Below are 27,881 nucleotides of genomic sequence, written 5' to 3' on the forward strand. Positions count from 1 at the left end.
AATAGAGAATAATTTCTGATTTACTGTACATGTTGTATTTATCATTTAATATAGAACAGTTCTTTACCTTTCTTCTCAAACTTTCTGCAACTATTTTCGATACTTCAAATTGACCACAATCATATCCTGTGCGTAAGAGAAGAACAAAAACATCATGGTTTTTCCATTTATTGCACCTTTACAACCTCACATTTACATAGATCTAAATCAAACAGACTTCAGACTCTAAAAGCCCTTATTATAAATTGATATTACTCTTGCAAAAATGCCAAAGTTTTGGAGGAAAATAAAAACAGCCAGGAATAAAGATGAGTGGTATCATAGTGAAAGACATGCAAACACAGAGACCACCAATAAGACAGTATTTTATTTTAAGAAAGTTATTTTAGTAACACTTTAGAAATATTTGTTTATGTTAATGCATTAACTACCAATGAGCAATACATTTTCAAAGTGTTAATAATCTTTGTTAGTAAGTTAATAACAATACAACTGTTTTTTTGTTAGTTACTGTTAGCTCAGTTCCAAGAAGAAAAAAAAATTCATTGTTCATGATATCTAATGCAGATAACATATTAACACAGATAACCTTACTGGAAAGTGGTACCATTATGTAAATTGAGTAACTGAGTTAAAAGGGTAATTTTGAGTTTAACATTTCAAATGAATCCATGCACAGAAATGCATTCAGCAGGAGAACAGGAAAGCACAGTCGACTCTTCGATGTCATCTGGTTCAGGTGTTGAACTGAGTGGCGAAACAGGGCTTAATATTCTCAGAACAATTCTGAGTAAACAATCAAACCTGGAGGACGCAGACACTGCAGCTGCAATGCCGAAAATCAGCTTCTCTCACCAGTTCTTCTCAGAACTGCACCAAAAGTACTTTCAAGAAATAGATCAGTTTGTGGAGAGCCACTTTCCCACGCTGCCAGCACAGGTATCTCAAGTAAAGCAGATGCAGGCCTTTCTAAAGAGCGCACAGAGTAATATATGCAATGAGGTTAGTAGATTAACTTTACTGAAAGATGCTGGACTGCTAGTTCATCTGATGGACGGTTCCAGCCGTCACCTCTTTACCAACCTGGACCTGCTCCTAAACAGAGATCTGTCTGGGAAAGAGATCTTCTGCCTTATTATGTGGGAAAAAGATGTTTTTTCTTCAGGTATGTACTGCAAATTTGTTGTAAATGTAATAAACACATATAGCAAACAAGTTCATTTTAAAGTGTTGAAATGAACACAGCTTATTAAAATTATAAGTCCTGAAGATTCAGCTAAATAAAATAAATGCATTTTTTTATGAGCATAAGAGACTCCTTTCAAAAAGGACTTTATGGTATACACCTTATTTTTAACAGCATGGCCATTTGTAACTTAAATGTGCGAGACTTCCGGTGTCATCCACGTCTGGTTATTCTAGCTGTACAAAATCAGTCTGTTCTGCTGCTTGATATTGCCAAATGCTATTCCTTATAGTGTTATTTTAATGTATTATTGTAGTAATAAATAATGGGTTGCAGTGCAAATAGTTTTATAATTACTTTATTATAATTACAGTTTTATATACAATAGCGATTGAATACAATAGGGTATGAATTTCTGTTATTTTAATTCTTTGACTCTCATTAATGACTCATGTAGCAGTATTGCATGAAAGGACCCAAAACATAAAGTAAAACACATTTGTTTCTCTGTCCCACTTTAACTGCCACAGAATGACATCTCCACGACTCTACAGAACATCCTGCACTATGATGAGAAACATGGACATGGAGAGAGAGAGTGAAGCAAGACTTCAAGGTGTTATTTTTAATGGTTACTTATTTCATGTTTTTGCCTTCACAGTGCCTGAATTATGCTATTTTTGATGGTCTGACTTTGATGCACGCTATACAGATACTCTGTAGTGGAGAGCTGCATGGATATGGTGACTAATATTTGGCTGTCATATTTGACTGTTTCAGTGGTTCCCAGATCTTTTTTTCCAGGAGACCCCTAGTCTTCACACTTCACTAGGGGAGAAGGAAACAGGAGAGTACAGAAGTGAGATATTTTAATTAAATGCACACAGAGATAAAAACAGCTAAATGACATTTGACATATGAACTGACATACAAGAGTGTACGGAGAACTGGGAACAGAGAACACTATTTAAAGAAAAACACAGATGGGTCCTAGTTGGAATCAAATAGAAACTAATAGAAATGAAGACAGGAACATGACCAAATAAGGAATAACAGGAAGGGGTAAAACAAGGAAAATCAAGTTCACAACACTGACACCTATTTTAACACTCAACATTTTTAACAACCCCATAAGAAAAAAAAGTAATCTTATTTTTTTTTTTTTTTACATTTTCAATAAATGCATCAGGAGCAGAAACATTGAATCAAGGACATTAACAATGATAGCAGATGTTTAAGTGAAAAAAAAGGTTGATTTATATACCTAAATGTACTTTTTTCTGCTTTTTTAAAACATAAACTCAGTGTTAATAATTTGCCTATCGATTAGTGCGACACAAATCATTCCAAATACAAACAATGTTAGTGATGATGACTCAAGCACTATGGCATGCTAACTGGAAGACAATGCTTCATCCATTGTATGAAAGCTCATGACATGCTTAGCACAGGTAGGCTATGTTTTGATTTCTTCAGCATCTGTGTTTATGATAATGTGTTTAGAGGACAAGACCACAGCTGTACAAGTGAAATTAAGTATTCAAGTCCACAGAATTGTGAAATCCATAAAATCTTATTAGGATTATTTTGGCTGCATCCATTCAGATTATCTCTCTGGGCTACTGATCTAAACAACAAGGATCCTGAAACCTTTCCACACACATTTAATATTTAATATAACAAACTTACACTCCTTTTTCTCTTTAAATGTTCATTTGTAGGCCAATTTAGAAGGTTATTTTGAGAAAAGAGATGGGCATATTGATATCCAGATGGAGGCAATCCAAGTAGTGTGCTTCTTTGCCTGAGATTGCTTCAGTGATCAAAACGGTTTGCTCAGTATGACCTAAAAAAAAAAAAAAAAAAAAAAAAAGATTCTGATTCTCAGCGTAATTGTTCCACATACAGTACAGAACGGATTGGGTGGTAATATTGATCTACAGCTATACTCTTAAATCTTTTGTCCCTCTTAATATCTGGTGGTGGTTATGACGAGTTTTAATCCTTGACATTTGACATAAGAGAACAGTATGTTCTTTCATTCATTACACAAATAAAAAGCTAATGGTTTTAGTAAAGTGATTTTTACCTGCAGGATGGCATTGCTGCCCCGGAGAACCAGCTCCTTCAGAAATGAGTGTTTTGCTTTACAGTGATGTAAACACAAAGGAAATTACCAATGGTTTGTTCAAAAGACTTCCCTCGGGAGAGGTAAACCCAGATCAACAATTAACACTTCACTACAAATGCAGACATGTATGTGATTAAATGTAGCTGCTTTCATTGTGTGAGTATTCAAACAGAGAATGAGGGATTTTGTTTTCATCAGATGAAAGTTTGGTCTTCTTCAGATTGTTTTACAGTGAGCAGTATGTACCTGGTCTGCTGTGCTGGAAGGGTGTGTTATCAGAGCGACAGGTGAGGGAATGGCTGGATGAGATCCGGGAACCCTGCCAAAATCCAGATCCTACACACGTCACCGGTTTTCCTCTGAAGGGGACTTTTTAGTTGTCAATAGCTTGAGGTCAGAGGTCAGTAAAAGTAAGCTATGGAGAATGTTCTCTGAACATTGTGCTATTTATATCTTCAAGCATTCAAATCTGATTTTTCAAATATGTTTGTTTTTTTCACACCTGTCTACAACAAACTGTTGGTGATCCGATCAAAGTGAAAATGCAGTTGAATTGGAAACAATTACCCATGTAAAGACATGTCAGAATGTTTTTTATTTTTTTATTAAATGGAACAATTTATTAAAAATGTACTAACATAAAGCATTTAAATATTAGTAGCCACTCTCTGTATCTTCTAATAGTATGTTTAAGTAAAATTATATTTAAATGCTTAGTTTTTTTATCAAAGCTCTGTAGTTTTATTTTTGGGGCAAAACATATAATGCAATGCAATGCAATAGAATAATTATTGAGAAATTAACTAATAAATATTTATCAAAAGACTTATGTGTAATATTTGGTATGCATTTTAACTTTTTCAAAAAACAAAACAAAACAAAAAACTCAAAATATAAGTGCACCATGACCTGAAGGTGGTCATTTTTATGATTATACTAAAAGGCCTGTAAAGTATCAATCAGATGGCAGTAGGCATGTAATAGATTGTGTACAACCGGTTTTTAAGCAAGGTTTTGTTTAAGTTCATTTGAAATTTGTGTATCAATTATGATACAGTATGCTTTAGGGTTTAAGCTGCATTAATGCACTGAAATTAAATCAGAGTTGTCAGCATGCCAGTAATAGGGAATAGATGGGTTCTGTCTTTACCACATTACTGCTACATGATCTTTAATGTTTGTGTGATGGTTCAATATAAGCACAGGGCACTGCCCTGGCACTTCAAGGGGGCTGTTTTTCAGTTTCATTTTCCCTTTCCCTGTTATAAGATGTAACTTCTTGTCAATATACTTGGTCGTATGTATGATATGATGATACTAGTTTGTAACACACTGTAGTGAATATTTGTATGGCACACCCAAGGTCTAGGTTTCACTTTTGTATTCACTTACACAAAGTCACATGTCATAGCCTTGAAATAGCCTTTGTGATCCAAGACCATGGATTCAGTGAGGTATGAGGAAAGTACCACGCAACCTAAGCTGCATCCTCATTGGCTGGGATGTTCATTTATGAGGGAAACTCCCATGGATTTACCTGCTTTGAGCACTGCAATCTCACCATTCACTCTGATGTATTCTGCGACACAAGCAAGCTTTTTATTTGAGTCAGGCGAGTGTGACGTTCAAACAAACAAAAATGTTAAACGTGTTGAGGAGGAAAAAAAAGAGTGGGAATGAAGAGACCCCTTTAATGAAGAACATAGAGCAGACAGATGGTAAGACGCTCTCTTGTTATTGATCTATAATAGGCATTGATCTCACACATTTATGAAGCCAACATCTTTCCATCTGTATAAAATGCAAGCATATTGTTTTAAAGTTTGCAAAAGTTTGTGTAAGGCCATGGTTTGATTTGGTTTTAGTGGTTAAACTTTCAAATCATGTTATACTTTTTTTTGTCCATTTATTTATTGAAAAATGCATTAAAATTCAGTTTTCACATACAATGTCCTGAATACACATGTTATATATACATGTTATTTTCAGTTATATTATCAGAGAATTTCACTTTTTATGAGAAAAGTTGGTTTGATTTGTAAAGATTTCCCAAAACATGATATTTCTGAATGAATAATTAATGTTTTTTAAAATATGTTCAAGATGTGTGCATTAAAATGTAAGGAAGATGCTACTTTTTATTTGATGGTTTCACCGCATGACATTGAATTTACACTTCACTTGAAACTTTGAACTTTCAAGTTGAAAGTGTTTTCAAAACATGTAACTAAAATAAATTACATTTAAATTAACATACCATTAAATTTTCTATTCCTTTTAAAAAGGGGAACAGACATCTGAATACAGTTCACAGCAACCAGGAGTTCCTGATCTCATTGCTCTAGATGTTGAAGCGAGTAACAAGAGAGTGCTTAATACTCTCCGAATGATTCTGAGTGACCAGTCAGCCCCTGAGGACTTTGACACTGCAGCTGAGGTGTTGAAAACATGGAGCAAACTGAACAACAGCTACTCTCAAGACTGGCTTTCGGAGTACCTTCAAGAAATAGATCAGTTTGTGGAGAACCACTTTCCCACGCTGCCAGCAGAGGGACCACAAGGATCTCAGTTAGAGCAGATGCAACACTTTCTAAAGAGTGCACAGAGTACTATAAATGATGAGGTTTGCCGATTAACACCTTTACTGAAAGATGCTGGACTGCTAGTTCATCTGATGGACGGTTACAGCCGTCACCTCTTTACCAACCTGGACCTGCTCCTAAACAGAGATCTTTCAGCCAATGAAATCTTCTGCCTTATTATGTGGGGAAAAAAGGTTTTCTTCAGGTATGACGCTGATTGTTGTTTACTTTTCTTCATTTAATGTACAGACCAAAAGTTTGGATGCACCTTCTCATTCAAAGAGTTTTCTTTATTTTCAGGACTATGAAAATTGTAGATACACACTGAAGGCATCAAAACTATGAATTAACACATGTGGAATTATATACATAACAAAGTGTGAAACAACTGAAAATATGTCATATTCTAGGTTCTTCAAAGTAGCCATCTTTTGCTTTGATTACTGCTTTGCACACTCTTGGCTTTCTCTTGATGAGCTTCAAGAGGTAGTCACCTGAAATGGTCTTCCAACAGTCTTGAAGGAGTTCCCCGAGAGATGCTTAGCACTTGTTGGCCCTTTTGCCTTCTGTCTGCGGTCCAGCTCACCCCTAAACCATCTCGATGGGGTTCAGGTCCGGTGACTGTGGAGGCCAGGTCATCTGGTGCTGCACCCCATCACTCTCCTTCTTGGTCAAATAGCCCTTGATGCCTTCAGTGTGACTCTACAAGTTTCATAGTCATGAAAATAAAGAAAACCCTTTGAATGAGAAGGTGTGTCCAAACTTTTGGTCTGTACTGTATGTGTAATAAACAACTGAACCATGATCTGTTGAAATATATATATATATATATATATATATATATATATATATATGTTGCTAATCTGTTCCAGTCCAGGCTCACAGCATTTCTTCAGAGTGTATGACCCTCTGCTGGTGACAGGTTGGTTTGAGAGAGCAACGAGGAAGCTGCTGCCAAAACTGCAGGTCTTGCTATACTCCATCTTTGTTATAAATGTTAGCAGTGTAATAGGCTAAAAAGGAGATGTAAGATCTAAAACGTGTCTCTGTCCCACTTTAACTGCCACAGAATGACATCTCCACGACCCTACAGAACATCCTACATTATGATAAGAAACACGGACATCATGAGGACTCAATGGATGAAGAAACCTTCATCAGAGTTCACTTAGATGTCACTCAGGTAAGCAAACAGTGTGCTCTTTTTCCTTCTCAGTGAGATCTGTATACTACAAAACCAGTCTTAAGTTTATTAAGGACATTATTTGGCAGAGACACAACTATTTGAAAATCTGGAATCTGAAGGTGCAAAAAAAAATTTAAATACTGAGAAAATCGCCTTTGAAGTTGTCCAAATGAATTCTTAGCAAAACATATTACTAATCAAAAATTTGATTTTGATACATTTATGGTAGGAAATTTATATATAAAAAAATATCTTCATGGAACATGATCTTTACTTAATTGATTTTTGGCATAAAATAAAAATATATAATTTTGACCCATGCAATGTTTTTTTATTTTATTATTATTATTGCTGAAAATATACCCCAGTGACTTAAGACTGGTTTTGTACTCCAGGGTCACATACGGGGTGATTTTTTTAATGGTTTTTAAATATGATGTATTGCACACTTATTGTATGTTATTTCTTTACAGTGTCTGAATGCTGTTATTAACAATTCTAAAGAATTTAGTCACACCCTGATGTGTACAGTACAGGCGCTCTGCCTTAAAGAGCTTCATCATTTTGTTCAGGAGTAAGTGTCTAAATGTCTTCATATCATCAAACTATTTGTTGATGTATATATGTGTTTTATTTTATTTTAACATTAATTTGAAATGTAACTTCATTTCCCATGTGTTTTTCTAGGTATGTGCATGCAGAGAAAAAATGTCTGGGAAAACAGAAACCCCTGAACTCAAAATATGTGCATCTGTTTCGGCTCATCAGCACCAGTAGGCAACTCAGGTAACTGCCATTGTTTCATGGTTAATATATTTATACATTTATAATTGACTCAAAACCTCCCAGTGTATAATTAAATGGCATTTCCCTATGGATAATGTTCTGATTCATCCTGCTTCAGGTATATAGTTCTGCCATAAAAACGGTTTTATGCATATATTTATTTTGCTGTATAGATTTTTTGCTGATCGACTCAACAATCTGGATGTAAACAACAGTAACGACATCTCAAACATCATTCACATGTTAGAGGAGCTGGAGGATCACGTTCTGTCAGTTGTACAGAAGATGATGAAACACTTAGCAAAGGTAACATCATTACATCATCAACAGTGTATGTACAGAAGAAAAGTTAAGGGATTTCCCAAATTCCTAAAAAGGGAATGTCCCAGACATTAATACTTGTTGGTGTGCATACCTGTCAGGTTTTTATCAACAATGTGCCGTTTGTTTACTTAGTTAATGGATTAGGATTTATGAACTAACAATGAAAAATACTTTTGAAACCTAGAGTGTTCATTATGGATTTTTTTTTTTTATTGTTCATGATAACTAAGCATAAACTAATAAGAGCCACTATGACATAATCAATAAAGACATGTTGTTTTTACTTACTCTAGAGGGCAGGATTTTTTAGTTGTGTTCTGTTTCCCAGTAGACTAGGAAAAACTTGAAATTAAATAGATCTTTGTAAACGCTCATTTCTAGGACTATTTAAGACATTATTTCAAAAAAGATGGTGAGCAAATTCAAATGCTGACAGAAGCGGTTCAGAAGCAGTGTGCATCTCTGCCTCAGACTGATGTGGGAAAAGAGATTCAGGAGGTTGGTTCTGTGTTCAAATTACCAGTAAAAATCAATTCTTCAAGAACAGAGTTATAACTTTACATGAGCTTTTACACTTATTTCTCTGCTCCTCTACACCACAGATCTTTGTGAATGTAGCCTATGACTGCATTTCACACGTATATCTGGATTGCCTGATGAAGAGCAAGTTCAGGCGGCTAGAGAGGAGATGGGGAAATGTTGGAGAGAGGATGAGAGAGGACGCTCTCAGTTTTCACAACACATTTACTGAACTGGTGAAAAATAACTCTATAATATTCAATTAAATTACACAAGTTGACGCCATAGAAGAAACATTTTTGGCTCCCAAAAAAACCTTTCAATGTGCAGTTGTAAAGAAATGTTTAATGATCTAAATAATATTTTTACACTTTAAAGGACCTCGAAAGGTTCCAAGGATGTTAAAGGTTTGTCATAGAATCATAAAAAAACTTTATAAAACTGTACTGAATTTTGGTCTCCTGTTTAGGTTAGAGAATAGCAGAACTGATTTCTGCTATTAATTTTTAAAGCAAGTGATGCAATGCCAACTAAAATGTCCATGAAATGTTTTCAGATTTAATCGGTCAGTGTCAGTTTGTCAGTGACAATGAATTCCTACGAGTACTACTCATTTAACATTAGCCACAGCATCAGTGCAATGCAGTATTTTCATAAGCAATGAATCTGTTTTACAGAGCGGCAGTGATGACCACAGGAACCATCTCCTTCAGAGAATGAGTGAAGTTCTGCTCTGCAGTGATGTAGATGCACTGAAGATTACCTGTTGTGATTTATTCAGGGATTTCCCTCAGGACAGGTAAATAGTAATACTTATGATTAAGTATCTACTTAACTTATGATTACAGGTCTGGAAATATATGTTTTCTTGTTTTGTTTTCATCAGACTGCAGTGCAGTGAAGTCTTCTTCTGCTTGTTTTGCAGTGAGCAGTATGTACCTGGTCTGCTGCGCTGGAAGTGTGTGTTATCAGAGCGACAGGTGAAGGAAGTGCTGGATGTGAGCCGGGATCTGGGTCTAGATCTGAAGCCTATGAAGGGACTTTGCTGTTGTCTTTGATGTGAATAACTCCCTCAGCCAGATTTGTGAAACCTTTGTTTACAAGTTTAAATAGATGAGATGACTTTTGTGAACATTAGTGAACATTAGTTGTTTATACGGGTATATTTATATTTTAATCAGATAAAATATCTTTTGATTTTACTTGAAAATAGGATATAATTTTACTATTTGACCACCTGGAAAAATGTTTTATGACCCTGTCTGGTATGTCTTTTCTATGATAGTGTAATATATTTTGACTGCTATAAAGTAAAATTTAAGTATGGAATTAAGCGAAATCGACTTAACTAAGTTATGTGAAATTCGCTAAGGAAATAAGTAGATTTAACATGGCCAGTTAGAGTTTGATGAATCATTTCTTCTTAATTATTGCAAGTACTCAAGTACTTTCATTAAGTCGTAACTTTATTAAAACAATATAGCACTGAAAAAAAACTATGCTATTACGTATAGCATGTGGATACTAATATAGAATTTCCTTTTTTTTGTCTGAACCAAATTAATGTAGAAATTACATTTGTTTTTCCGTAGTATTTACTTGTCCACAAAATAATTTTCATCAGTGAGGATTGTAAAAACATGTCCAGTCATTTCTTAAATTGTTGTATTATTTAATATTTATATTGGTTGTGTTTTTTTAATTCTTATTTGAAAATAGGAGGAGTGTTTCTTTTATGTAAGATAATTTTATCATACAAGAGTCAGTGGTACTATATGAAGTAACTTTAAGTGTATAACAAGTGACTTTGGTACCTCAATAAAGACATAAATGAACTTTTTAACAAGATTCATGCTTGCTTCTCTCGATCTGCTGGAATGCATTGCATTTGAAATGCATATACATTGTGTGTCTGTATGGCTGATTGAGTTATTTTTCAAACATAGGAAGCAGGAGGTAAAATAATGTACTCTACCACTACATCCTGTGTTCCTGTAGAGGATGCAACTCGTTGGGAAATCTTTATTAACAGATTCTTTCAGGAACTACACATGCATTGTGACCACAGGTGTGTTTCCGAGCTGTAACTTCCAGACTACTTGAGCCTATCACACCATATCCTGTTTGCAGACATCTGTTACAGACCTTCCCTTCCCTCCAGTAATCACCATAAAATGCGGCAAAGAGTGTTAAGATGTGTGTGCTGGAATTAGTTGATGCTGATAACAAGACACATTTATTTTTCATAATCCACATTACATTGGTAAACCGTAGAGTAAAAAACAAAGACAAAGGAATAACACAAAATGTAGAAATGGTGATTTTTTTTTACGGAATTTTATCACAAAGAATTTGAGTATGTACAAAATGATTGCAAAATGATCAAGCACAAGCAGTTCTACAAAAGCAAGCAAATATACACAAGCAATGTTACGACCCAAAATTCATTTGATCATCACTATAGAAAAAAAGCTCTTGCCAAACTGGAGTGAGTCCTGCGTTTCCCTGAGCTGATCCTTGCTGAAAGTGATGCTCTCCCGGATCTCCTTGAGGTCCGATGGAGAAAGATTTCCCTTGAGTCTCAGCCAAGCAGAAATATGACACTCACTGTAACAAGAACACAGACATCAGACATGTGGGCATTTTTTTTTTTTGCATTAATAATTGCACAGCAGAAACCACCATACCTGAGATCAGGGTAAAGCGTCACCAGACTTGCCAGCTCTAACTTTATAGTGTCAGGATCCTGTAGCTTCAGCAGGCCCGCTAAATTGGGAAGGATGTCTTTCAACCAATCCATATTTGATCCCTGTAGTCATGAATGAATGAGGATTTAACAATTAGACAATGCCTTTAAAATAATCATTAAATTTGTTTACTAAGCAATTATTTGTGCATTTGTGCATATTAAACTGGGATAAAACAAAACAGTTGAGCAAAAGAATGAGCTTTGAGTGAATGAGTGTACTTACAGCTGCAGTGAAGTATGTATGAATACGTTCACTGTTTATGCAGAGTGATGATGCTGCCATCTGTTGCTGTGTTTTATCTGAAAGTTTGATTTTTTGCTTCATCATTTTCCGGACAAATTCAGCTAGAAATGCCTTATGCATTCCCCCAAGCAGCTCCTAGTCATCATATCAATCAATGAAATCAATCAGTCAATCAATCATTCTGAATCGGACCGAAATCAGTCTTTTATTTGTTTATACCTGGCAACAGATTTTGTCCAAATTGTTGAATTTCTGAATATGTCTGTCCAGCTCTGCAAGCAGCTCTTCACATACACCCTCGCTGTCGTTGAGCCACTCGCTGGAACCCACCTTCCTGTACAAGTCCTGCAGAAACACATACATTGACACATGGTTATTTTAATGCATATGAATTCAGATGCAGGATCTGGTCATGATGTGCACATGCTCAAGCCAGCATTTATGTACAAACCCAATTCCAAAAATGTTGAGACACTGTACAAATTGTGAGTAAAAAAGGAATGGAATAATTTACAAATCTCATAAACGTATATTTTAGATACAACATTCCTATTCCTAAACTTGAGCAACTTGTCTCCTCAGTCCCCAGATGTTTGCAGACTGTTATAAAAAGAAGAGGGGATGCCACACAGTGGTAAACATGGCCTTGTCCCAACTTATTTGAGATGTGTTGATGCCATGAAATTTAAGATCAACATATTTTTCCCTTAAAATGATACATTTTCTCAGTTTAAACATTTGATATGTCATCTATGTTGTATTCTGAACGAAATATTGAAATTTTCACAATTTGTACACTGTCCCAACTTTTTTGGAATCAGGTTTGTAGTCCTTTCATATGAACTAGACGAGCAGTTAATAAAAGGTAATAGTTTGGCTTTTTAAATACAATGGAAGAATCAGGACGGAGCAGCCAGCTGCTCACATGAGTGTGTTCACTGCCAAGACAAATCACCTTAATGACGGCTTTTGAAAACGAGGAAATAGATTTGTTTGGTCTAGATTAGGGTCTAGTTTATTTATAGCTATGATTAAATAGGATTGTTTTGATAAAGCTAGCGGAAATCTCTGTTATCTGTTTGAATTGCATGTATTAAATATATAAATATTAAAATACATATACATACCTGGGACCAGAGATGTTAAAATATGATTTCTTAAACGTTCAGTAATAATTACTTTTTCAAAAAAAATATATACATAAAATTTTAATAAAAAAATAATATTTTTTAATTCAGCAAGGACGAACAAAATTTATCAAATTTGAAGGTAAAGATTAGAAAAGATTACAAAATATTTATATTTTTAAAAATGCGGTTCTTTTGAACTACCCATTCATGACAGAATCCTGAAAACACAACTGTATCACCCCCAATTTTTTTAACATAAGTGTATGTATGGTTATATATATTATACAAATACTAGTGATAAAATAATAAAAAAAAAAAAATAATAATAATAATAATAATATTTTTCGAATAAAAAATTCCACCATTTCCCCAAATTGGCCCAGAAGCTATTTCTATATAACATTGTCCTTTAAAATGAATTTCATGAATTTTTATTACTTTTACTTTTCTCATGCTCAAATGTTGTAAGATATACTACATCCTAAAATTTAACATCAACATTCCCAACTCATATGCTAAAAGTTTTTTTTACATTTTTTATTACATAACAGTGAAAGAAACTACATTTAGTTTTTACCTTGAGATTCTTAAGCATATTAGAAGTGAAATGTTGGTGGCTGCCTTTTATCATGGTCGCCAATAAAGAGAGACAATCAGTTTTCACATCTTCAGGGAACAGATGTGCTTTGTTTGTAATGTAGTCTCTGTAGGGAGAGAGAGAGAGAATTCAACTTTTCAACATGAATTCAAAAGATTTATAATGATGTTTCAGCAGAATAAAAGTGCCACTCACCTGCACTGTATGAGGCATGAGAGGTTGACCATCAAGACAGCCTCAGTGTTGGTCTGCTTGCTCTTCATGGCCTTCGCATGAAATGCTTTGTAACTGTAAGGATGGAGATCGAATCAATTTAATTTATTTGTGTAAAATATTTAGTATACAGACAAGCAGGAATGATCACAAAGGATGTTATTGATATTCTGAGAAATGAATAGAAAACGAATAAGTTAAAAAAAACTTACTCTGTCAGAAAATGTCTCATCTGACATGTGATCCTCTGTGCTTTGGTCTCATCGCCTAGCACTTTTTGAGCACACTCTACATGTTTATGTAAGCACTAGGAAATGGGGGAAACAAACAAACAAAACATTTCATTCAGAAATCAGTTATTTGCTGAAGGGAGAGAATGGTTGCTTTTTCCTCTTTTTCATTACCTGGATGACATCAATGGCCTGATCACAGCAGAACACCTGGTCTCTCAGCTGTGGAAGTTCTCCCTCCTTCCAGGCTGATTCCTCTCTGTCCAAAATTTTGTGAAGGCACTTCCTCACCTCTCTCTAGTGAACAATAATACGAGAATATTCAGACTGAAGCTTTTTGCTGGAAGCGCAACTATGGCATGATTCTACAAGCAAAATATGTTTTTTATGTCATGCATTGGTCAATTCTGCTTCCATAAAATTAAGATTTTTTTTTTTCAGACTAATGAAAAAAGATTTTATTACAGAAGGATTTTTCAACTAATTTGCCTGATTTATATAATATGTTACGCTGAGAAAAAAAAAGGCTTGTGACAGATTTTGTCAGATTTTCTACTCTAGAATGACAAAAAAATTAAAATAAAAATAAAAAATAAAAAAGAATTCTTGAATCTGGCTTCATCCAGTGTTAATATTTCTGTTGTGCAGATGTATGCATGTTTTAATTAAAATGCCTAATTTGCATATATAAGCATAACATTACAGAAAACTTTAAAACAAAATGTAATGTTGTAATGCAATTAATTAACTGGAGAAGTATCTATTATTAAAAACTCACATTACCCTGTTCACCTTTGGTGTATTAAAGTAACGTGTTTTGTAATATTTAAAGAAATCATAAAGCAACAAAACCTCTTCTATGGTCAAAAACTGCTGTTCCAGTGGTGCAATCTTGTCTTCAGGAAGCAGCGGATCAAGCTTTGAGTGATCAATCACTTCTTTTATTATCCTGCCATTTAGAATACTGTAAACAAAGAAAGACAAAATACAACTCTGAAAATGTTGCATCGCTAGGAAAGAAGAATTACCATATTAAGGGATAGTTCACCTAAAAAAAAAATGACAATTCTGTCATCATTTACTCTGTCGTTCCAAACATGCATTGACTGACTTTCTTCTGCGAGGTGCAAAAGAAGATATTTCGAAGAATGTTTCAACTGTTTTTGTCCCTACACTGAGAGTCAATGGAGTCCACAAATCCTCATCTGTGTACTCAGAATAAAAACAAATACAGGTTTGGCACAACATGATGGTGAGAAAATGATGACAGAATATTCATTTTTGGGGGCGAACTATCACTATATATTACCAATATATAGACCAAATTATAATCAAGTAACCAAGAGAACCATCTGATGTAATGATTATAATAAATGCAATATAACTTGCTCCTGGCTCCTGAGCTTAAGTTAATTGTGCATGTTGTTTGTAAAGTCAAGATAAAACTAAAACACTGTAGTGTCACTTGCTTCTCTTACTTGGGGTAATCCTGGTTCACCAACTGCAATAAAAGTATGCAGTCCTCATCACACAATGTGTACTCTGTGACTTCTCTCAGACTTGCACTGAAGGTCTTATGGTACAGTGTGGCATAAAACTGGCACACATTCATCTGTTCTGGGTAGCAGCCGCTCACCCAAGTTGCAATTTTCAGCAAGTCTTCTTTCAGACGTTTCACTTTGCAAATGATGGATTGCTGCAAGGAGGAACGTATCTCAGTTCTTGAGTCTAACTGTGTTTCTTCCATCCTCCTCTGAACGAGTCGCTCCAGCAGAGCATCGTGGCTCTGTTTACACCTCCTCGGTCTCCATGGTGGGCGTTCCTTGTCTTGAAACCCTTCCCAGCGCATGTCCTGCTCCTCCTCCTGCAGTATGGCTTGGACTGCTTCTTTCAGCACCTCAGGACTCTGGAGGTCGAGGGAGTTTTCCAGCGTCTGCATCACCGACTCCAGCCAGTCCTCGTAGTCTTTTGCTAGTCTAGCCCCTGAATCTTCCTCTTCCTCCACCAGCTTCATTTTGGATCCAATCCCATCCTTCTTCAACTCAAACAGACGGTGTTCTCGGGTGATCAGTTGTTTCCCTGCGTCCACAAAGCGGCATGCTTGTAGATTCTCCTCAAAAGTGGGGACCGCTGAAGAAATCAGAAAAAAAAAGATGCTTTTTTATGTGCGCAAACAACATTGGATTGTATCATTATAAAAATCATTGATATAAACAGTATGATGTATAAGGAAAGAGGTAAGATATTGATATTTGTAATGCACCTCAATTACTGTAAAAACATTTTGTCATTGTCAGTAATTAAATTCAAATAAGTTATCAGTAAAAATAACTGATTTAAGTGGGTTGAAATATACAGTGAAATGATTTACTGCTGACAAAACACTGGACAAAAATTCTAACAATTTTTTATTTTATTTGACTCTGCGCATGTAGGCTATGTCTACAAAATAAGGTTACGTTTTTGCGTTTCCATACAAAACATTTATCAGTACACAAATACAATCGACTGTTGAAGATTTCTGAAAGCATTTAATAGATTATGGAACACATATTCACTATTCTTATAGTTTTCCTTTAATAAACTCCTAATTTGCTGCTTATTGATAGTAAGGTAGTTGTTGTAATGCATGCTAGTTAATAGTGAATAGCGTTCCATAATCTGAAATGGTAACGAGGAGCTCTAACAAGCATTAACTCTTCCTACCTGGATTTTTGTTCTTTTTGTGATGCCATTTAAAAATCTTTTTGAGCTTTTTCCTCATTTCTTCTGAAGGAAGAAAAACAAATCTGAAATCGGCACATGCAAAAAAGAAAAAAATGAATTTCAATTCGATCTTCTTTCATTCACCTACCGGACCCAAATAACAGAGCCAGTTTTTATATGCTTGATGAGCGCGAGGGTGTTGGGTGGAGCTTCTCTGGCAACATCACAGTAAATCCCACTCTACAGCTGTGCCCTGTTATCGTACTTTACTGCGATTTGTCGAGGGGATTTATATAGCAAAAAGAAACAAAAACAGACATGAGAAAAGAAACACAGACATTAGGGAGCTCTAAATGATAAGGTGGGAAAAAATCTTAAAGCAGACTAGTGGATTTATAAGTGTCTTCTGTTTTTCTACTTGATTTAGGTTCTTGGTTGTTTGCAATAGTTTAATTGATAGTTGATACTATTAAAACGGAAGACAATTTACTGCAAAAAAAGGAAAATAATAATAAAATAAATAAAAATATTGGAGCTGTGGTTGTCAGAAATTCACTGTAAAAATAAATAAATTCATAAAAGGTGACATTGGTTTTATGGGATGGCATATTGGTGCCTGATTTTTATTTTACAGCTTATAACCTCATTTTATTTAGTTATATAATGTCAACACTTAAGCTACTTGGAATAACAAAATCTGATTGATTTTTACTGTAACATCTGGTGTAGGCATTAATGTTTTTTATTTTTTTTAATCAGTACCTGCTGGTAAATTTTACAGTCAATTACAAACAGACAGCAAGTACCACACTGAATTAAACTTGAGATTTTGAAGAAAAACTGAAATAGCATTTTCTTGTAAAATATACTCTAGTTATCTTTGCTTTATAAATATTAATTGAAATATAATTTTATAAATCAAATATACATTTTTTTCCTAGTGGTTCAGCCAGATGAAATTTCATTCCTAATGATCGGTCAGTGAAAACAGGCAATACACACACACATATACATATATACACACACACACCTGTGTAATGATAAAAATCTCCATTCTCATCGGGAAGGAGGAGGCGGGAACCGGCGCACAATCAAAAATCACTTTAATTATTCAAAATAAACACAAAACGGCGCACCAGCCCCTCACGGACGACTCTCGGCCCCGCCCCACTCGCCACATACCCCCATTGCCCCTCGCAGGCCGGGGGGTACTCCCGAGACGATGGACGGCGACTGCTCCTCCGATTTTGGGCAGCGGCAGGAGTCCCCCGTTCCCTGCCCCTCCGGATTCCATCGCGGAGGCAGCAGGCTCCAGCCCCCTGGCGAACGGCGCCGACTCCTCCTCTCCCTCAAGGACCGCAGCCGCCCCTCCATATCGTGGGCGGTCGGCAGCGAGCTCGCCCGTCCCCGAGCTCCAGCCCACCGCCTCGAGCGTCCCTGGCGGCACATACTTCGCCACCTCGAGGGTACCGCGGATTCACCACAGTGGCGAGGGATCTTCAGCAGCGCGTCCTTCCTTCTCCCGGGCTTCGGCACCACTGTAATGATATAACCTTCGTAATCATCGGGAAGAAAGAGGCGGGAACCGGCGCACAATCAAAAATCACTTTAATATTCAAAAATAAACAAAACAGCGCATCAGCGCACAAATAAGAGCCAAAACATAAAATAATGCCCCAGGCCTGGTCCTCTCTCGTCCTTCACGGTCGTCGCTCAAGTTTTATATCCTTCCATCTCCTACGTGGGACTCGATACTGGCGGTGGCGCGCAGGTGCAGCTCATCTTCAATCACTACACCTGGCCTCACTCCTCGTTCCCACGCCTCTCGGCCCCGCCCCACTCGCCACAATCTGATTGTCTCATGCAGAGACTTCTGGGAACCTACAACCACATTTCCAATAAATATATTATATTATAAAACTTATCCTATCTATCATTTTTTTCCGTTTTACTTTTATTCTAGTTTACTTCTGAAACATGGCATTTGCAGTACTGAAACCTGATTATGATTAATTGCTTGTGATGTTTCTTAATTGTAAGGATTGATAAGCACCTGCTAAATGTAAATGTACAACTACTTCTTATAATGTCAATCCAAAAGAGATTTGACAGAGCAGGTTCCCTGTCAGCTCTGTTCTCATGTAGCTCTAAAACATTGTACTATGGTATGCTTAACCAAGACTTTATAGCTAGCCTAATTACTCTAAACATATCTAAACATTCCCTCTCTGCATCTTTGAAATCCACAGGATGTCCTGATCCTGGCTTTTCCCGATTGGGAATATCTTGAGTGGTACTGGGAATCCGGAGCCCTGCTTTGATGGAAAATCCCAGTGAAGGGAAAGTACAACTTTATTTTACCCCAATGGCTTGCCTTGAAAAAAGTGAGTACTTTGGGACTGGAAAACTGTTAATTACATTCTTGACCTAGCTTTATCTCATACTGCATTTGACCTGGCTCAGCAGAAAAACACTTAACTGATAACAATGAATTATTGGGAAACAGTGTCAGGGAGAACTAGGGTAAATGCAGTGATACTGAACAGGAGGATTTACCATTATGTTTTATATCAAAAGTCCAGAGGTCTGTTCATCGTTGATGTTTTTGTGCCGAGTGTATCTGAACGATTCATTCTCACATGCATCAGACAATGTTGCAAAACCTTTTTGTATGATGGAGCAACAACTTTCATGCATTGCATGAACTTGTCTGTAACCATTTCTGAAACTGATTTTCCTGAATGTGTTTGTGAATGTTAAGCATATTTACATTTATTTATTTGCAAATTCAAAAAATATGTTCTCCAAAACTAAAAAAAATCTAATTGTGATTACATTTCTAAATAACACTCAAGCAAATTCTAAAGGTTATATTTTATGATTTTGTATTTTACAGTACATAGCAACTTTCCTTAGATGGAGTGTTACTGGATGGCGCCAGTCCAAGATAATGTCACAAGTTTACAGGTCTGTCCAAAATGATAAAATTAGTTTAACAAAACAAATACTAAAAACCAGGTTACAAAAATTAATTAATATTAGATGTGTAGCAACTCAGTCAGGAGTGGGAAAAGGCCCCAGCTTTACAAGACGATCTAACCACAATGATGAAGATCAAGTTAAAAATACACAGACACACGTCTTGCAGACAGGTGTTATAGTCTCAGCATGTACTATGCAAACTCAGTGGTCAGAGCTGAGAATCTCTTACCATGTTTCACACGCAAGCAAAATATACCAACTGATCTACACAACTGTGTTATTTTACAATTATTCATATATAATTTTAAGGTTTTTATTAATGTTTTAAAAATTTTATATTTGCACTTTTCATTTTCATTTTAGTTCATCTGCTTTTTTTCCCTTTTTTTCTAAATATTACAATTTAGGTTAAATTGTTTTCTTATTTTAGTTTCTCTTTTAGATTTCTAATTAGTAATGTGCTTTAATTCAAACTTGTTTCAGTTTTTAATCTGTTTCTAATTTTTATTAAACTTTAGTTTTTCATCTGATACTTAGATTTTATTTCAACGTTTTTAACAGTTTTAGTTTTTGCTCACCCTGCTAGACACACAATGCCAATATTAAACTGATTATAGGTGGACCTTATTGTATAGACTACTGTGAATGGCACAGTTGATGGGCATGAGTGAACTTGCAATGCATGGTTCCTGCTACACTTTGACAATTTTAGCATAAAATGATGCATTCTTTGCAGAACTTCTCTCGTGTTTTGAACCAGATATTGATGAGCATACAAAAAGCACACATTATGACTCATGAATCATACAAAAAGTAAATCATAATAAAAACACTGGGGCAGTGATATATGCAAATACTTTATTTTTAGAAATGTTATGAAATTAAATGTTATAAAAGTTTTAGTCAATAACAGTGTTATACATTTTAGAAATATAAAGCATTTGACCTTTTCATGCATTCAATGTTGCAAAACTGCAAATGTTAAAGTAAAAGGGAAGCAAAATAAGGAACATGATTTCTCAAAATTTAGTAAAGCCACAATATTTTTATTTGAGCATGTCTTGTGAGAGCATTAGAATTACTGACTTTATCTGTTGCTATGTACACAAATCTGACAAACCAGCAAACACTATTGGTATTACGCAAAAGAAGTATTCACTCAAAAAAAAGGTATTTCAATATTTTATTTTATTATTTTTTCAACTTCATATCCTTCCAAGCCTATATGAATTGGAAAGTGAAAGTTGATGTGGACCCGGAACAGCTATTGGCATCCACTTTACTGTTGTGTTGAAAAGATATATATGTTCTGCTATATAATTTATGGAAGCTTTGAAGAACAGTTAAAAACACCCTCTCCTTTTCCATGGGGGTGGAAAATCATTATGATTCGAAACCTGATGGTTGTGTAACAGCTTGGAAACAAAAATAAACCGTTTCACAAGACTGGTCAAGCACAATGTCGGTGGGTGTTCATGTGTGTGTGTTTTACGGTACATCTCAAATGTTTCATATAACATTTCAGTGATTATAAATTAGAGTTAAATCAAAGAAGACTTGAAGTAGGCATGGTGACAGACTAATGCACTCAATAATGGGATATAAAACTAATAGAACATATCTGTTATATTTACGAAAAAAAAAAACCTAAATATGTTTTAATTATGTTATAGACTAGGCTAAACTGCCTCTAACCATACATATAAATCATGTGAAAATATCATTGTTTTTCTTTCAATTTTCTTCAATTACTGTGTCCCCAAAGTCATTTTCCACCCTTTTAGTACATAATCTCTTGCCTTCCAAAACCGACTGCGATTTCATTGAGACGATTTTATAGAAATGACATAATTTATTTTTCCCACTGGAATTCATCTGTACATACTGAGGTAAGCTTTTTTAATTTTTGAAATGTTACCCTGCTTGTCCCACCTTTAAAGTTCCACCCTGTTAGGCTATATTATGGAGAATGTTTGTCCCATCAATTTTTTTTTTAAAACAAATCTGACATAGTCATAAAAGTTCTGTTAATCTGTAGAAGGTTAGCTAAATGTTGATCACTCAATGAGCTATGGCTAACTTAGCTCAACATTTTCCACCCTGTTAGGTTTATAAACTCTAAAAGAATTTAGTGTATATAGCAAATACATTTCTCTCTCTCTCTCTCTCTCTCTCTCTCTCTCTCTCTCTCTCTCTCTCTCTCTCTATATATATATATATATAAGATACTGTGCAAGACCCCTTAAGCTCCCAGGTCACTGGAACAGAACTCGATCTTGGAGGTAAAAAACAAAAGACCACCCACTAGGCTGAGCGTAGAAATATGACAATATTTAATACAATTAACACAGCATCCATTTTTTCCCATCATTATTATCATCATGATAAAAAACAAAAAAATTGGTATCACTAGCCTTTACATTGAATTACCAGGCTTTAGATCATGTCACAGTACTATAACTGCAGCCATGCTGGTTACTAATGATATTATTAAATGTTTGGATAGTAAACAGCACTGTGGAGCTTTATTTGTAGATCTCTCTAAAGTATTTGATTCTGTAGATCATAAACAACTGTTGCAGAGCCTTAGTTGTGTGGGTTTTAGTGAAACAGCGCTAAATTGGTTTAATAATTACTTATTTGAAAGAACTCAGTGTGTCTCAGTTGAAAATGTTATATCTGCAGAACAAACAATTAAAAAAGGTGTCCCACAGGGTTCTGTTTTAGCACCAATTTTATTTTCTATTTATATAAATGACATAGGTTGTGAGATAACCCCAGCTAGAATTAATCTATATGCTGATGACACAATCACAGTAGCACATTCTTTGAACCAAGCCATGGAGTTTCTGCAAGATTCTTTTCGGTCTTTGCAACTGTCATTGTCAAATTTGAAACTGGTTTTAAACACACACACACACAAAAAAAAATCAAATTATATGCTTTTCACCCGTGGTTCCATTAAGACAGATTGCCCGATCTTAACTTTAGAAGGGGACTGTATAGAAAGAGTAAATTGTTATAAATACTTAGGCATATGGATAGATGAAAAATTAGGTTTTAATGTACATATTCAAAATATCTTGAAAAAGCTTAGACCAAAACTGGGTGTCCTCTTTTGTTTAAAGAAATGTTTTCCTTTAGAAGCAAGAAAGAGAATTATTCAAAGTTGTTTCCTCTCCGTATTAGATTACGGTGATGTGATTTATATGCATGCAAGTTCATCTTCTCTAAAAAAGTTAGATTGTGTATACCATGCTGCCTTGTGCTTTGTGACGAGTGCCTCTTCACGCACTCATCATTGTACCTTGTACGAATTGGTGGGTTGGACTTCTTTGTTTCAAAGGAGAAAAATACACATGCTGATGTTTATTGCTAAGGCATTGTTAGGAAAACTACCAATTTATATTTGTCGTCTTTTATCGTATTACACCTGTACTTATAGCACTAGATCTAGAGTTAAATTGCTTTTAAATGTTCCTAGAGTACGTTCAGAGCTTGTAAAACTGCCTTCTCTTCCTATGCTCCTTGGTTATGGAATAAGATGCAGAGTATAATAGAAGCACTCCCCTCTTTAAAAGTTTAAAAAATGTCTTATTGACCAATTTAAGGGAAATGTGTGTATGTTTGGTTAAGTAGTTTTTGTTGTTATTTTGAAATTTTGAGTTTTATGTTTGTATGTTGTTTATGTGAAACTTTCTGTGCTGCCATCTTGGCCAGGACTCCCTGGAAGAAGAGATTTTATATCTCAATGGGACTATCCTGGTAAAATAAAGGATAAATTACTGTTCATTGTTGTGATGGTTTATTGGTTGTTTTTTAATCTAGTTAATCCAAATGAATTATAACATCTTTATTTTTAATCAAATATTGTCACAGATCGCAAGAGGCGAAGACTCAAATGCAGGCAGATGGGAAGACTTTATTTATGTTACCAAAAATAAACAAAAACACAACTGAAACCACCCCGAAGGGGGAAAAACCAAAAGTTACAAAACTTAGACGGAACACAGAGTAGACGGGCATCGAAGGCATTAACTGGTATCTATTATGTGAGACAAACAAGCCCAGAACAGAAAACACAGGAAGCTTATAAAGAAGGGCCATTAGATAAGCAGCTGGGACAAATTAAATCAAGGAATGAGCTAACAAGAGAACAGGTGAGTGGAGTTAGGGGAATGGAGTCCAGAGGAAAGGGAGAAACACAGGTTGAGCAACTAAAACAATGATGAGATAACAAGATGGGCGGGGTTAGAAAATAGACAGGAGAGAGCCCATGGCACCAAACAAACACAACACAAGACATGTGCTCACAGAAAGACAAAGACAGAAGACTGTGACAAATATAAATAAAAATAATTTATTATGTCTGTCCTCTCTAATTTGTAATTATTTCTTAAGCCATCTGCACAGATACTGGTTTTGCCACCATTTATTGTCATAAGGAACCACATCAGTATTTTTTGTTTATAACTATTAATTTATTTTTTGGTATTGTTTTGAAACAATATTATATGCAGTTCCACACGTTATAGATGGGAAACCAATGACAGAAAGCTTATCCACTGTTAGAACCTGTTAAAACTGGTGTTCCACCCTCTTAGACAGGCATATATATATATGTGTGTGTGTTTTTGAGCAATTTTTGTTATTATTATTTACAACCCTGTTGGCAAAAATTGGCCAAAAACCTGTTCTTAATAATTAAGACATATTCTTTTCTTCATCAATAATAGTTTTTTTTCATTGTTTTCACAATAAAATAAAATAGAAATAATAAGATGCCATAAGGGACATATACTATCCAAGAAGCTCATTATTGTTTAACATTTACATTATTAACAAGTAGTGATAACTATCTATATGTCCCTAACAGGGTGGAATATTTTCATGGCCAATGTCTGAACAATCTACCCATAATTATTATTTTTAAAAATATTATTATTTAATTAAGAGTCCCCGAGCTTGTCCAATATCCATTCCTAATAGTTAAATATGTCATTATTTTGGTAGAATTCAAAAAACATAAAAATAATGTAACTTTTTTTCCAACACTTATGAAGCCAAAATGTTACCGCATACCAGAAATGACCCGCCCCCTAAAATGCTTTTCATATACGAGATGCTCATTAAGCGCAGATAAATATGTCAAATATTGTTCCTGTAGTTCAACTGGTAGAGCACTGCCTTAGCAAGCAAGCAAGCGCAAGGTTGGGGGTTCGATTCCCCGGGAACACATGATATGTAAAAATTGATAGCCTGAATGCACTGTAAGTCGCTTTGGATAAAAGCGTTTGCTAAATGCATAATATTAATTTAATTTAAATATAACAATGGAACGTTTTTAGAATGTAGCTGCATTAAAATAGGCTACAGTGTGTGCCACAGAGAGGCAAACAAATGTAATAATAAATGTACATTTTGCAGAAGTGAGCTGCCCTGTCGTGCGAAATTGGAAATGGGTTTGTGCAGTAAATTGCTCAGTGAAAAAAAGAGAAGTAACAGGAACCTATTATTTTTATGTTTTTCCATGGGTCTAATAGACATGATCAAGTTCTTCTACTATGATTTCACCAATAATAAACATATTACATAAAGCATCCATATTTCTCCAGATATTTCCAGTGGAGACAGCTCAGACATGTATTGCAGTCTGGGACTAGCTTAAGCCTTAACATGTGGGAAATATTTATTTATTAAGGTACATTTAGAACAGATAAAAATGTGCAATTAAGGTGCAATTATTCACGAGTTAACTCATGAAAATCATCCGATTAATTGTGATTATATTTTTTCATTGATTGGCAGTTTTAAGTTAAAATTACTCAAATAAAATGAAGGCTTACGCAGTTAAGTCTTAATTGTACTTTCCTTGTGAATATTGGTTATATTTTTTCTCACTTTTCTCATTCTCACTAATTCAAGTTTTTGTATGAATGAACCTCTGAAGGGAACTGATCGTCTTCAGAAAAGTTTTGATCACATTTTCATTTTACCCAATAAAGTATCATTTATGAGCTGAGCTGCTTTGTTTACAGCCGTTACTGGAGAAACCACTATATTTCTGATTTTCAAAAAGCACCTCCTACTGGCAGAGAATGAATGTGCATTTTCAATAATCCAGTCTGAAGTTTTTTTTTTCAGACCAATGCGAAAAATCACCTGCATAAATCCTTTTTAAATAATATAACAATTTATACTTCTGACTCATCCCTTCTCTCAATTGTGAGGTTTATCATTTTATAATTTATTTAGTTTTTTTTTTGTTAAAACCTGTATCTCAACAGTAAATCAATTGCTATTTTGTGGTCTACAACATGAAATAATAAAGGTGTCTTCTAAATTAATGTAAATGTAAATGAAAGAATCCCATTATAACATGTACATAACAAACGTAGAAGATCACAACACAAAAGTAACCTCAAGGTTGATCTAGGTACATGTGTGAAAATGTATAGGGGCCTATTCCTATATTTGCCTGGGGCCCCCTATTCCCTAAATCCACCCCTGACCTGAATTATTGATTTTTTGTGTGTCAAAACTAGTCAGATCTGTGGCCCACATATTACCCCTGAAATGACCACATTTATTAATTTATCCTCCTCCTTCCTTTTTTTTTGTATACTCCCACAAGAAGAAGTGCAAGAGATCTGTTGTTAAAGTAAGGCCTGTACTACATCACATGTCTTACTGAAGGAAAAACAGACCGTGGATGATATCTAACATGTTGGCAGGATTCCTTAAAATGGAATTTGCAACACTGGGGAAAGAACAATCTGCAGTATTTTTGCCTCTGCTTATAAAAAAACATTTTGTTGACCTTTTTATGTTTGTATTTGTTTATGTTATTTTAAACCATTTTTAATATACTGACATGTAATTTAAATTTCCGGGAGTTATCTTAGCCAGTAATTTACTCTGAAGACCAACACATTTAAAACATGTGAAAAACTTATGCACTGCTCTGTTGTGCGTGTTTAGGTTTTTGTGATTTAGATTCCTCTCATGTGACCTGGATTCAGGGGCTTTCCCTGTCAGTTGTGGGCCTTCCCTGTAGTGCTTATGTAATTCCTTTGAATCACATGATTTTTATGTTGTAGTGTGTATATAGTGACATTCCACAAGCTGATACAATAAAACTTTTAAATAACCTTAAAATGTATTTTGTTACATATTTCGCTATCTGCTGTTACCGCCTCTTTTCCCTGTAATTACTGTAATCTTACGCTGCTTATTTTTATGTAGTGCACTTGAGCTGACTGTAAATTATTTTACTTATTCCAAATTCATGTGTCATGAAAATAGCACTAACATAAAAATGGCATGACTCCATGGCTGGTGTTTTATGTTAATGGGTTTGGTTAACTACAGAGCATAGTCAAAAACAGAGAAGAGAAAGTTAAAAATAAATAATTTCTCAATACAACTTCTGTTGGGTATGTTTTGGTTTGGTTTCTTGGTTTGTCTTGGCATTTAAAGGCCACTTTATTCATTAACCATGCTTTTGCTTTTAGTCAGGTTTTGGCAAGGGCAACTGAAGTTTAAATAAGGGTTCAAAACAGATATTTTGCTTTTAAATGTTTATGAAACATCTTGACAGAATGTTAGGAACAGAAAGATAAACTGATTTAAGTATTTGCCAAAACTAGAACTACACTGAACTGTTGAATTATCTTCTGTCCACTACTTTTATGGACTCAGCTGGAAGACAGAAGTAATTAGAGATCAGTATGAGAAAGGTAATGAAGGGGCTTTCTTTTTCAGTTTAAAAGAGGTGTTTATTGATTTCTCCATTCAGCAGTCCATATTGACGTGTGAGCTGTAGAGTCCCTCACTCTCGTTTTCTCCTTTTCTATCCCACATACTATATCCTCATTTTTCAAACCAATAAAAGCAAAAAACTTTGTTTCATGTCTGTTTTCTGCAGTAATTAAGAAACTCTAAACAGTCATGTGGTAAGTGCATGTGCTCCAGCTCCTTATCTGGATGTTGCAGTTTCTATATATATATATATATATATATAATGACTTCAAAACATTTTTACCTTAGTGACTGATTTTTAAATGAATAATACATTTTGACATTTACATCACATAACCAGCTCCATTTGTATAGCTTTTCTTATGTAGCCTCGTATGCAGAGGGTTGGAGTCCTGGAAATACAAGCCATAACACAAAAAAAAATAAATAAAATAAAAACATTCTTTTTTTGAAAAGAAAAGAAAAAAGACTCATAGAGGCCAGCTAAAATATCATGGTGGCTTTAGAAAATGTGGTTTTTAACTTATGTTTGCATTTGCGCACTATAGGCTTAG

General features: G+C 35.0%; 2 protein-coding genes and 2 long non-coding RNA genes across 4 annotated transcripts; 3 read left to right on the top strand and 1 right to left on the bottom strand.

Moving 5' to 3' along the window:
- Nucleotides 1-949: 949 nt before the first annotated feature.
- LOC113113187 (uncharacterized) lies at nt 950-3,964 on the top strand. Its single transcript, XR_003293561.1, has 4 exons — nt 950-1,165; nt 1,717-1,802; nt 1,967-2,045; nt 3,282-3,964. It is a non-coding gene; the product is annotated as an uncharacterized LOC113113187 (long non-coding RNA).
- A 712-nt stretch (nt 3,965-4,676) lies between these two features.
- LOC113113188 (uncharacterized) lies at nt 4,677-10,532 on the top strand. The gene is made up of 11 exons (XM_026279358.1): nt 4,677-5,035; nt 5,603-6,104; nt 6,772-6,865; nt 6,969-7,082; nt 7,559-7,659; nt 7,773-7,871; nt 8,045-8,177; nt 8,577-8,693; nt 8,798-8,950; nt 9,392-9,513; nt 9,640-10,532. The coding sequence occupies exons 1-11, from the start codon at nt 4,957-4,959 to the stop codon at nt 9,770-9,772; spliced, it is 1,647 nt and encodes a 548-aa protein (XP_026135143.1). The 5' UTR covers nt 4,677-4,956; the 3' UTR covers nt 9,773-10,532.
- A 400-nt stretch (nt 10,533-10,932) lies between these two features.
- On the bottom strand, nt 10,933-16,789 carry LOC113112971 (tumor necrosis factor alpha-induced protein 2-like). The gene is made up of 11 exons (XM_026278992.1): nt 16,585-16,789; nt 15,357-16,008; nt 14,731-14,842; nt 14,053-14,175; nt 13,861-13,955; nt 13,631-13,723; nt 13,415-13,541; nt 11,927-12,052; nt 11,687-11,842; nt 11,402-11,523; nt 10,933-11,321 (listed from the first exon to the last, which is right to left on the bottom strand). Exons 1-11 carry the CDS (start codon nt 16,640-16,642, stop codon nt 11,159-11,161), a joined length of 1,827 nt encoding a protein of 608 aa, XP_026134777.1. The 5' UTR covers nt 16,643-16,789; the 3' UTR covers nt 10,933-11,158.
- On the top strand, nt 16,020-19,837 carry LOC113112972 (uncharacterized). The gene is made up of 3 exons (XR_003293519.1): nt 16,020-16,115; nt 18,834-18,968; nt 19,481-19,837. It is a non-coding gene; the product is annotated as an uncharacterized LOC113112972 (long non-coding RNA).
- Nucleotides 19,838-27,881: the final 8,044 nt, after the last annotated feature.

The sequence above is a fragment of the Carassius auratus genome, chromosome 13 (assembly GCF_003368295.1).
Source record: "Carassius auratus strain Wakin chromosome 13, ASM336829v1, whole genome shotgun sequence".
In the NCBI taxonomy this organism is placed as follows: Eukaryota; Metazoa; Chordata; class Actinopteri; order Cypriniformes; family Cyprinidae; genus Carassius; species Carassius auratus.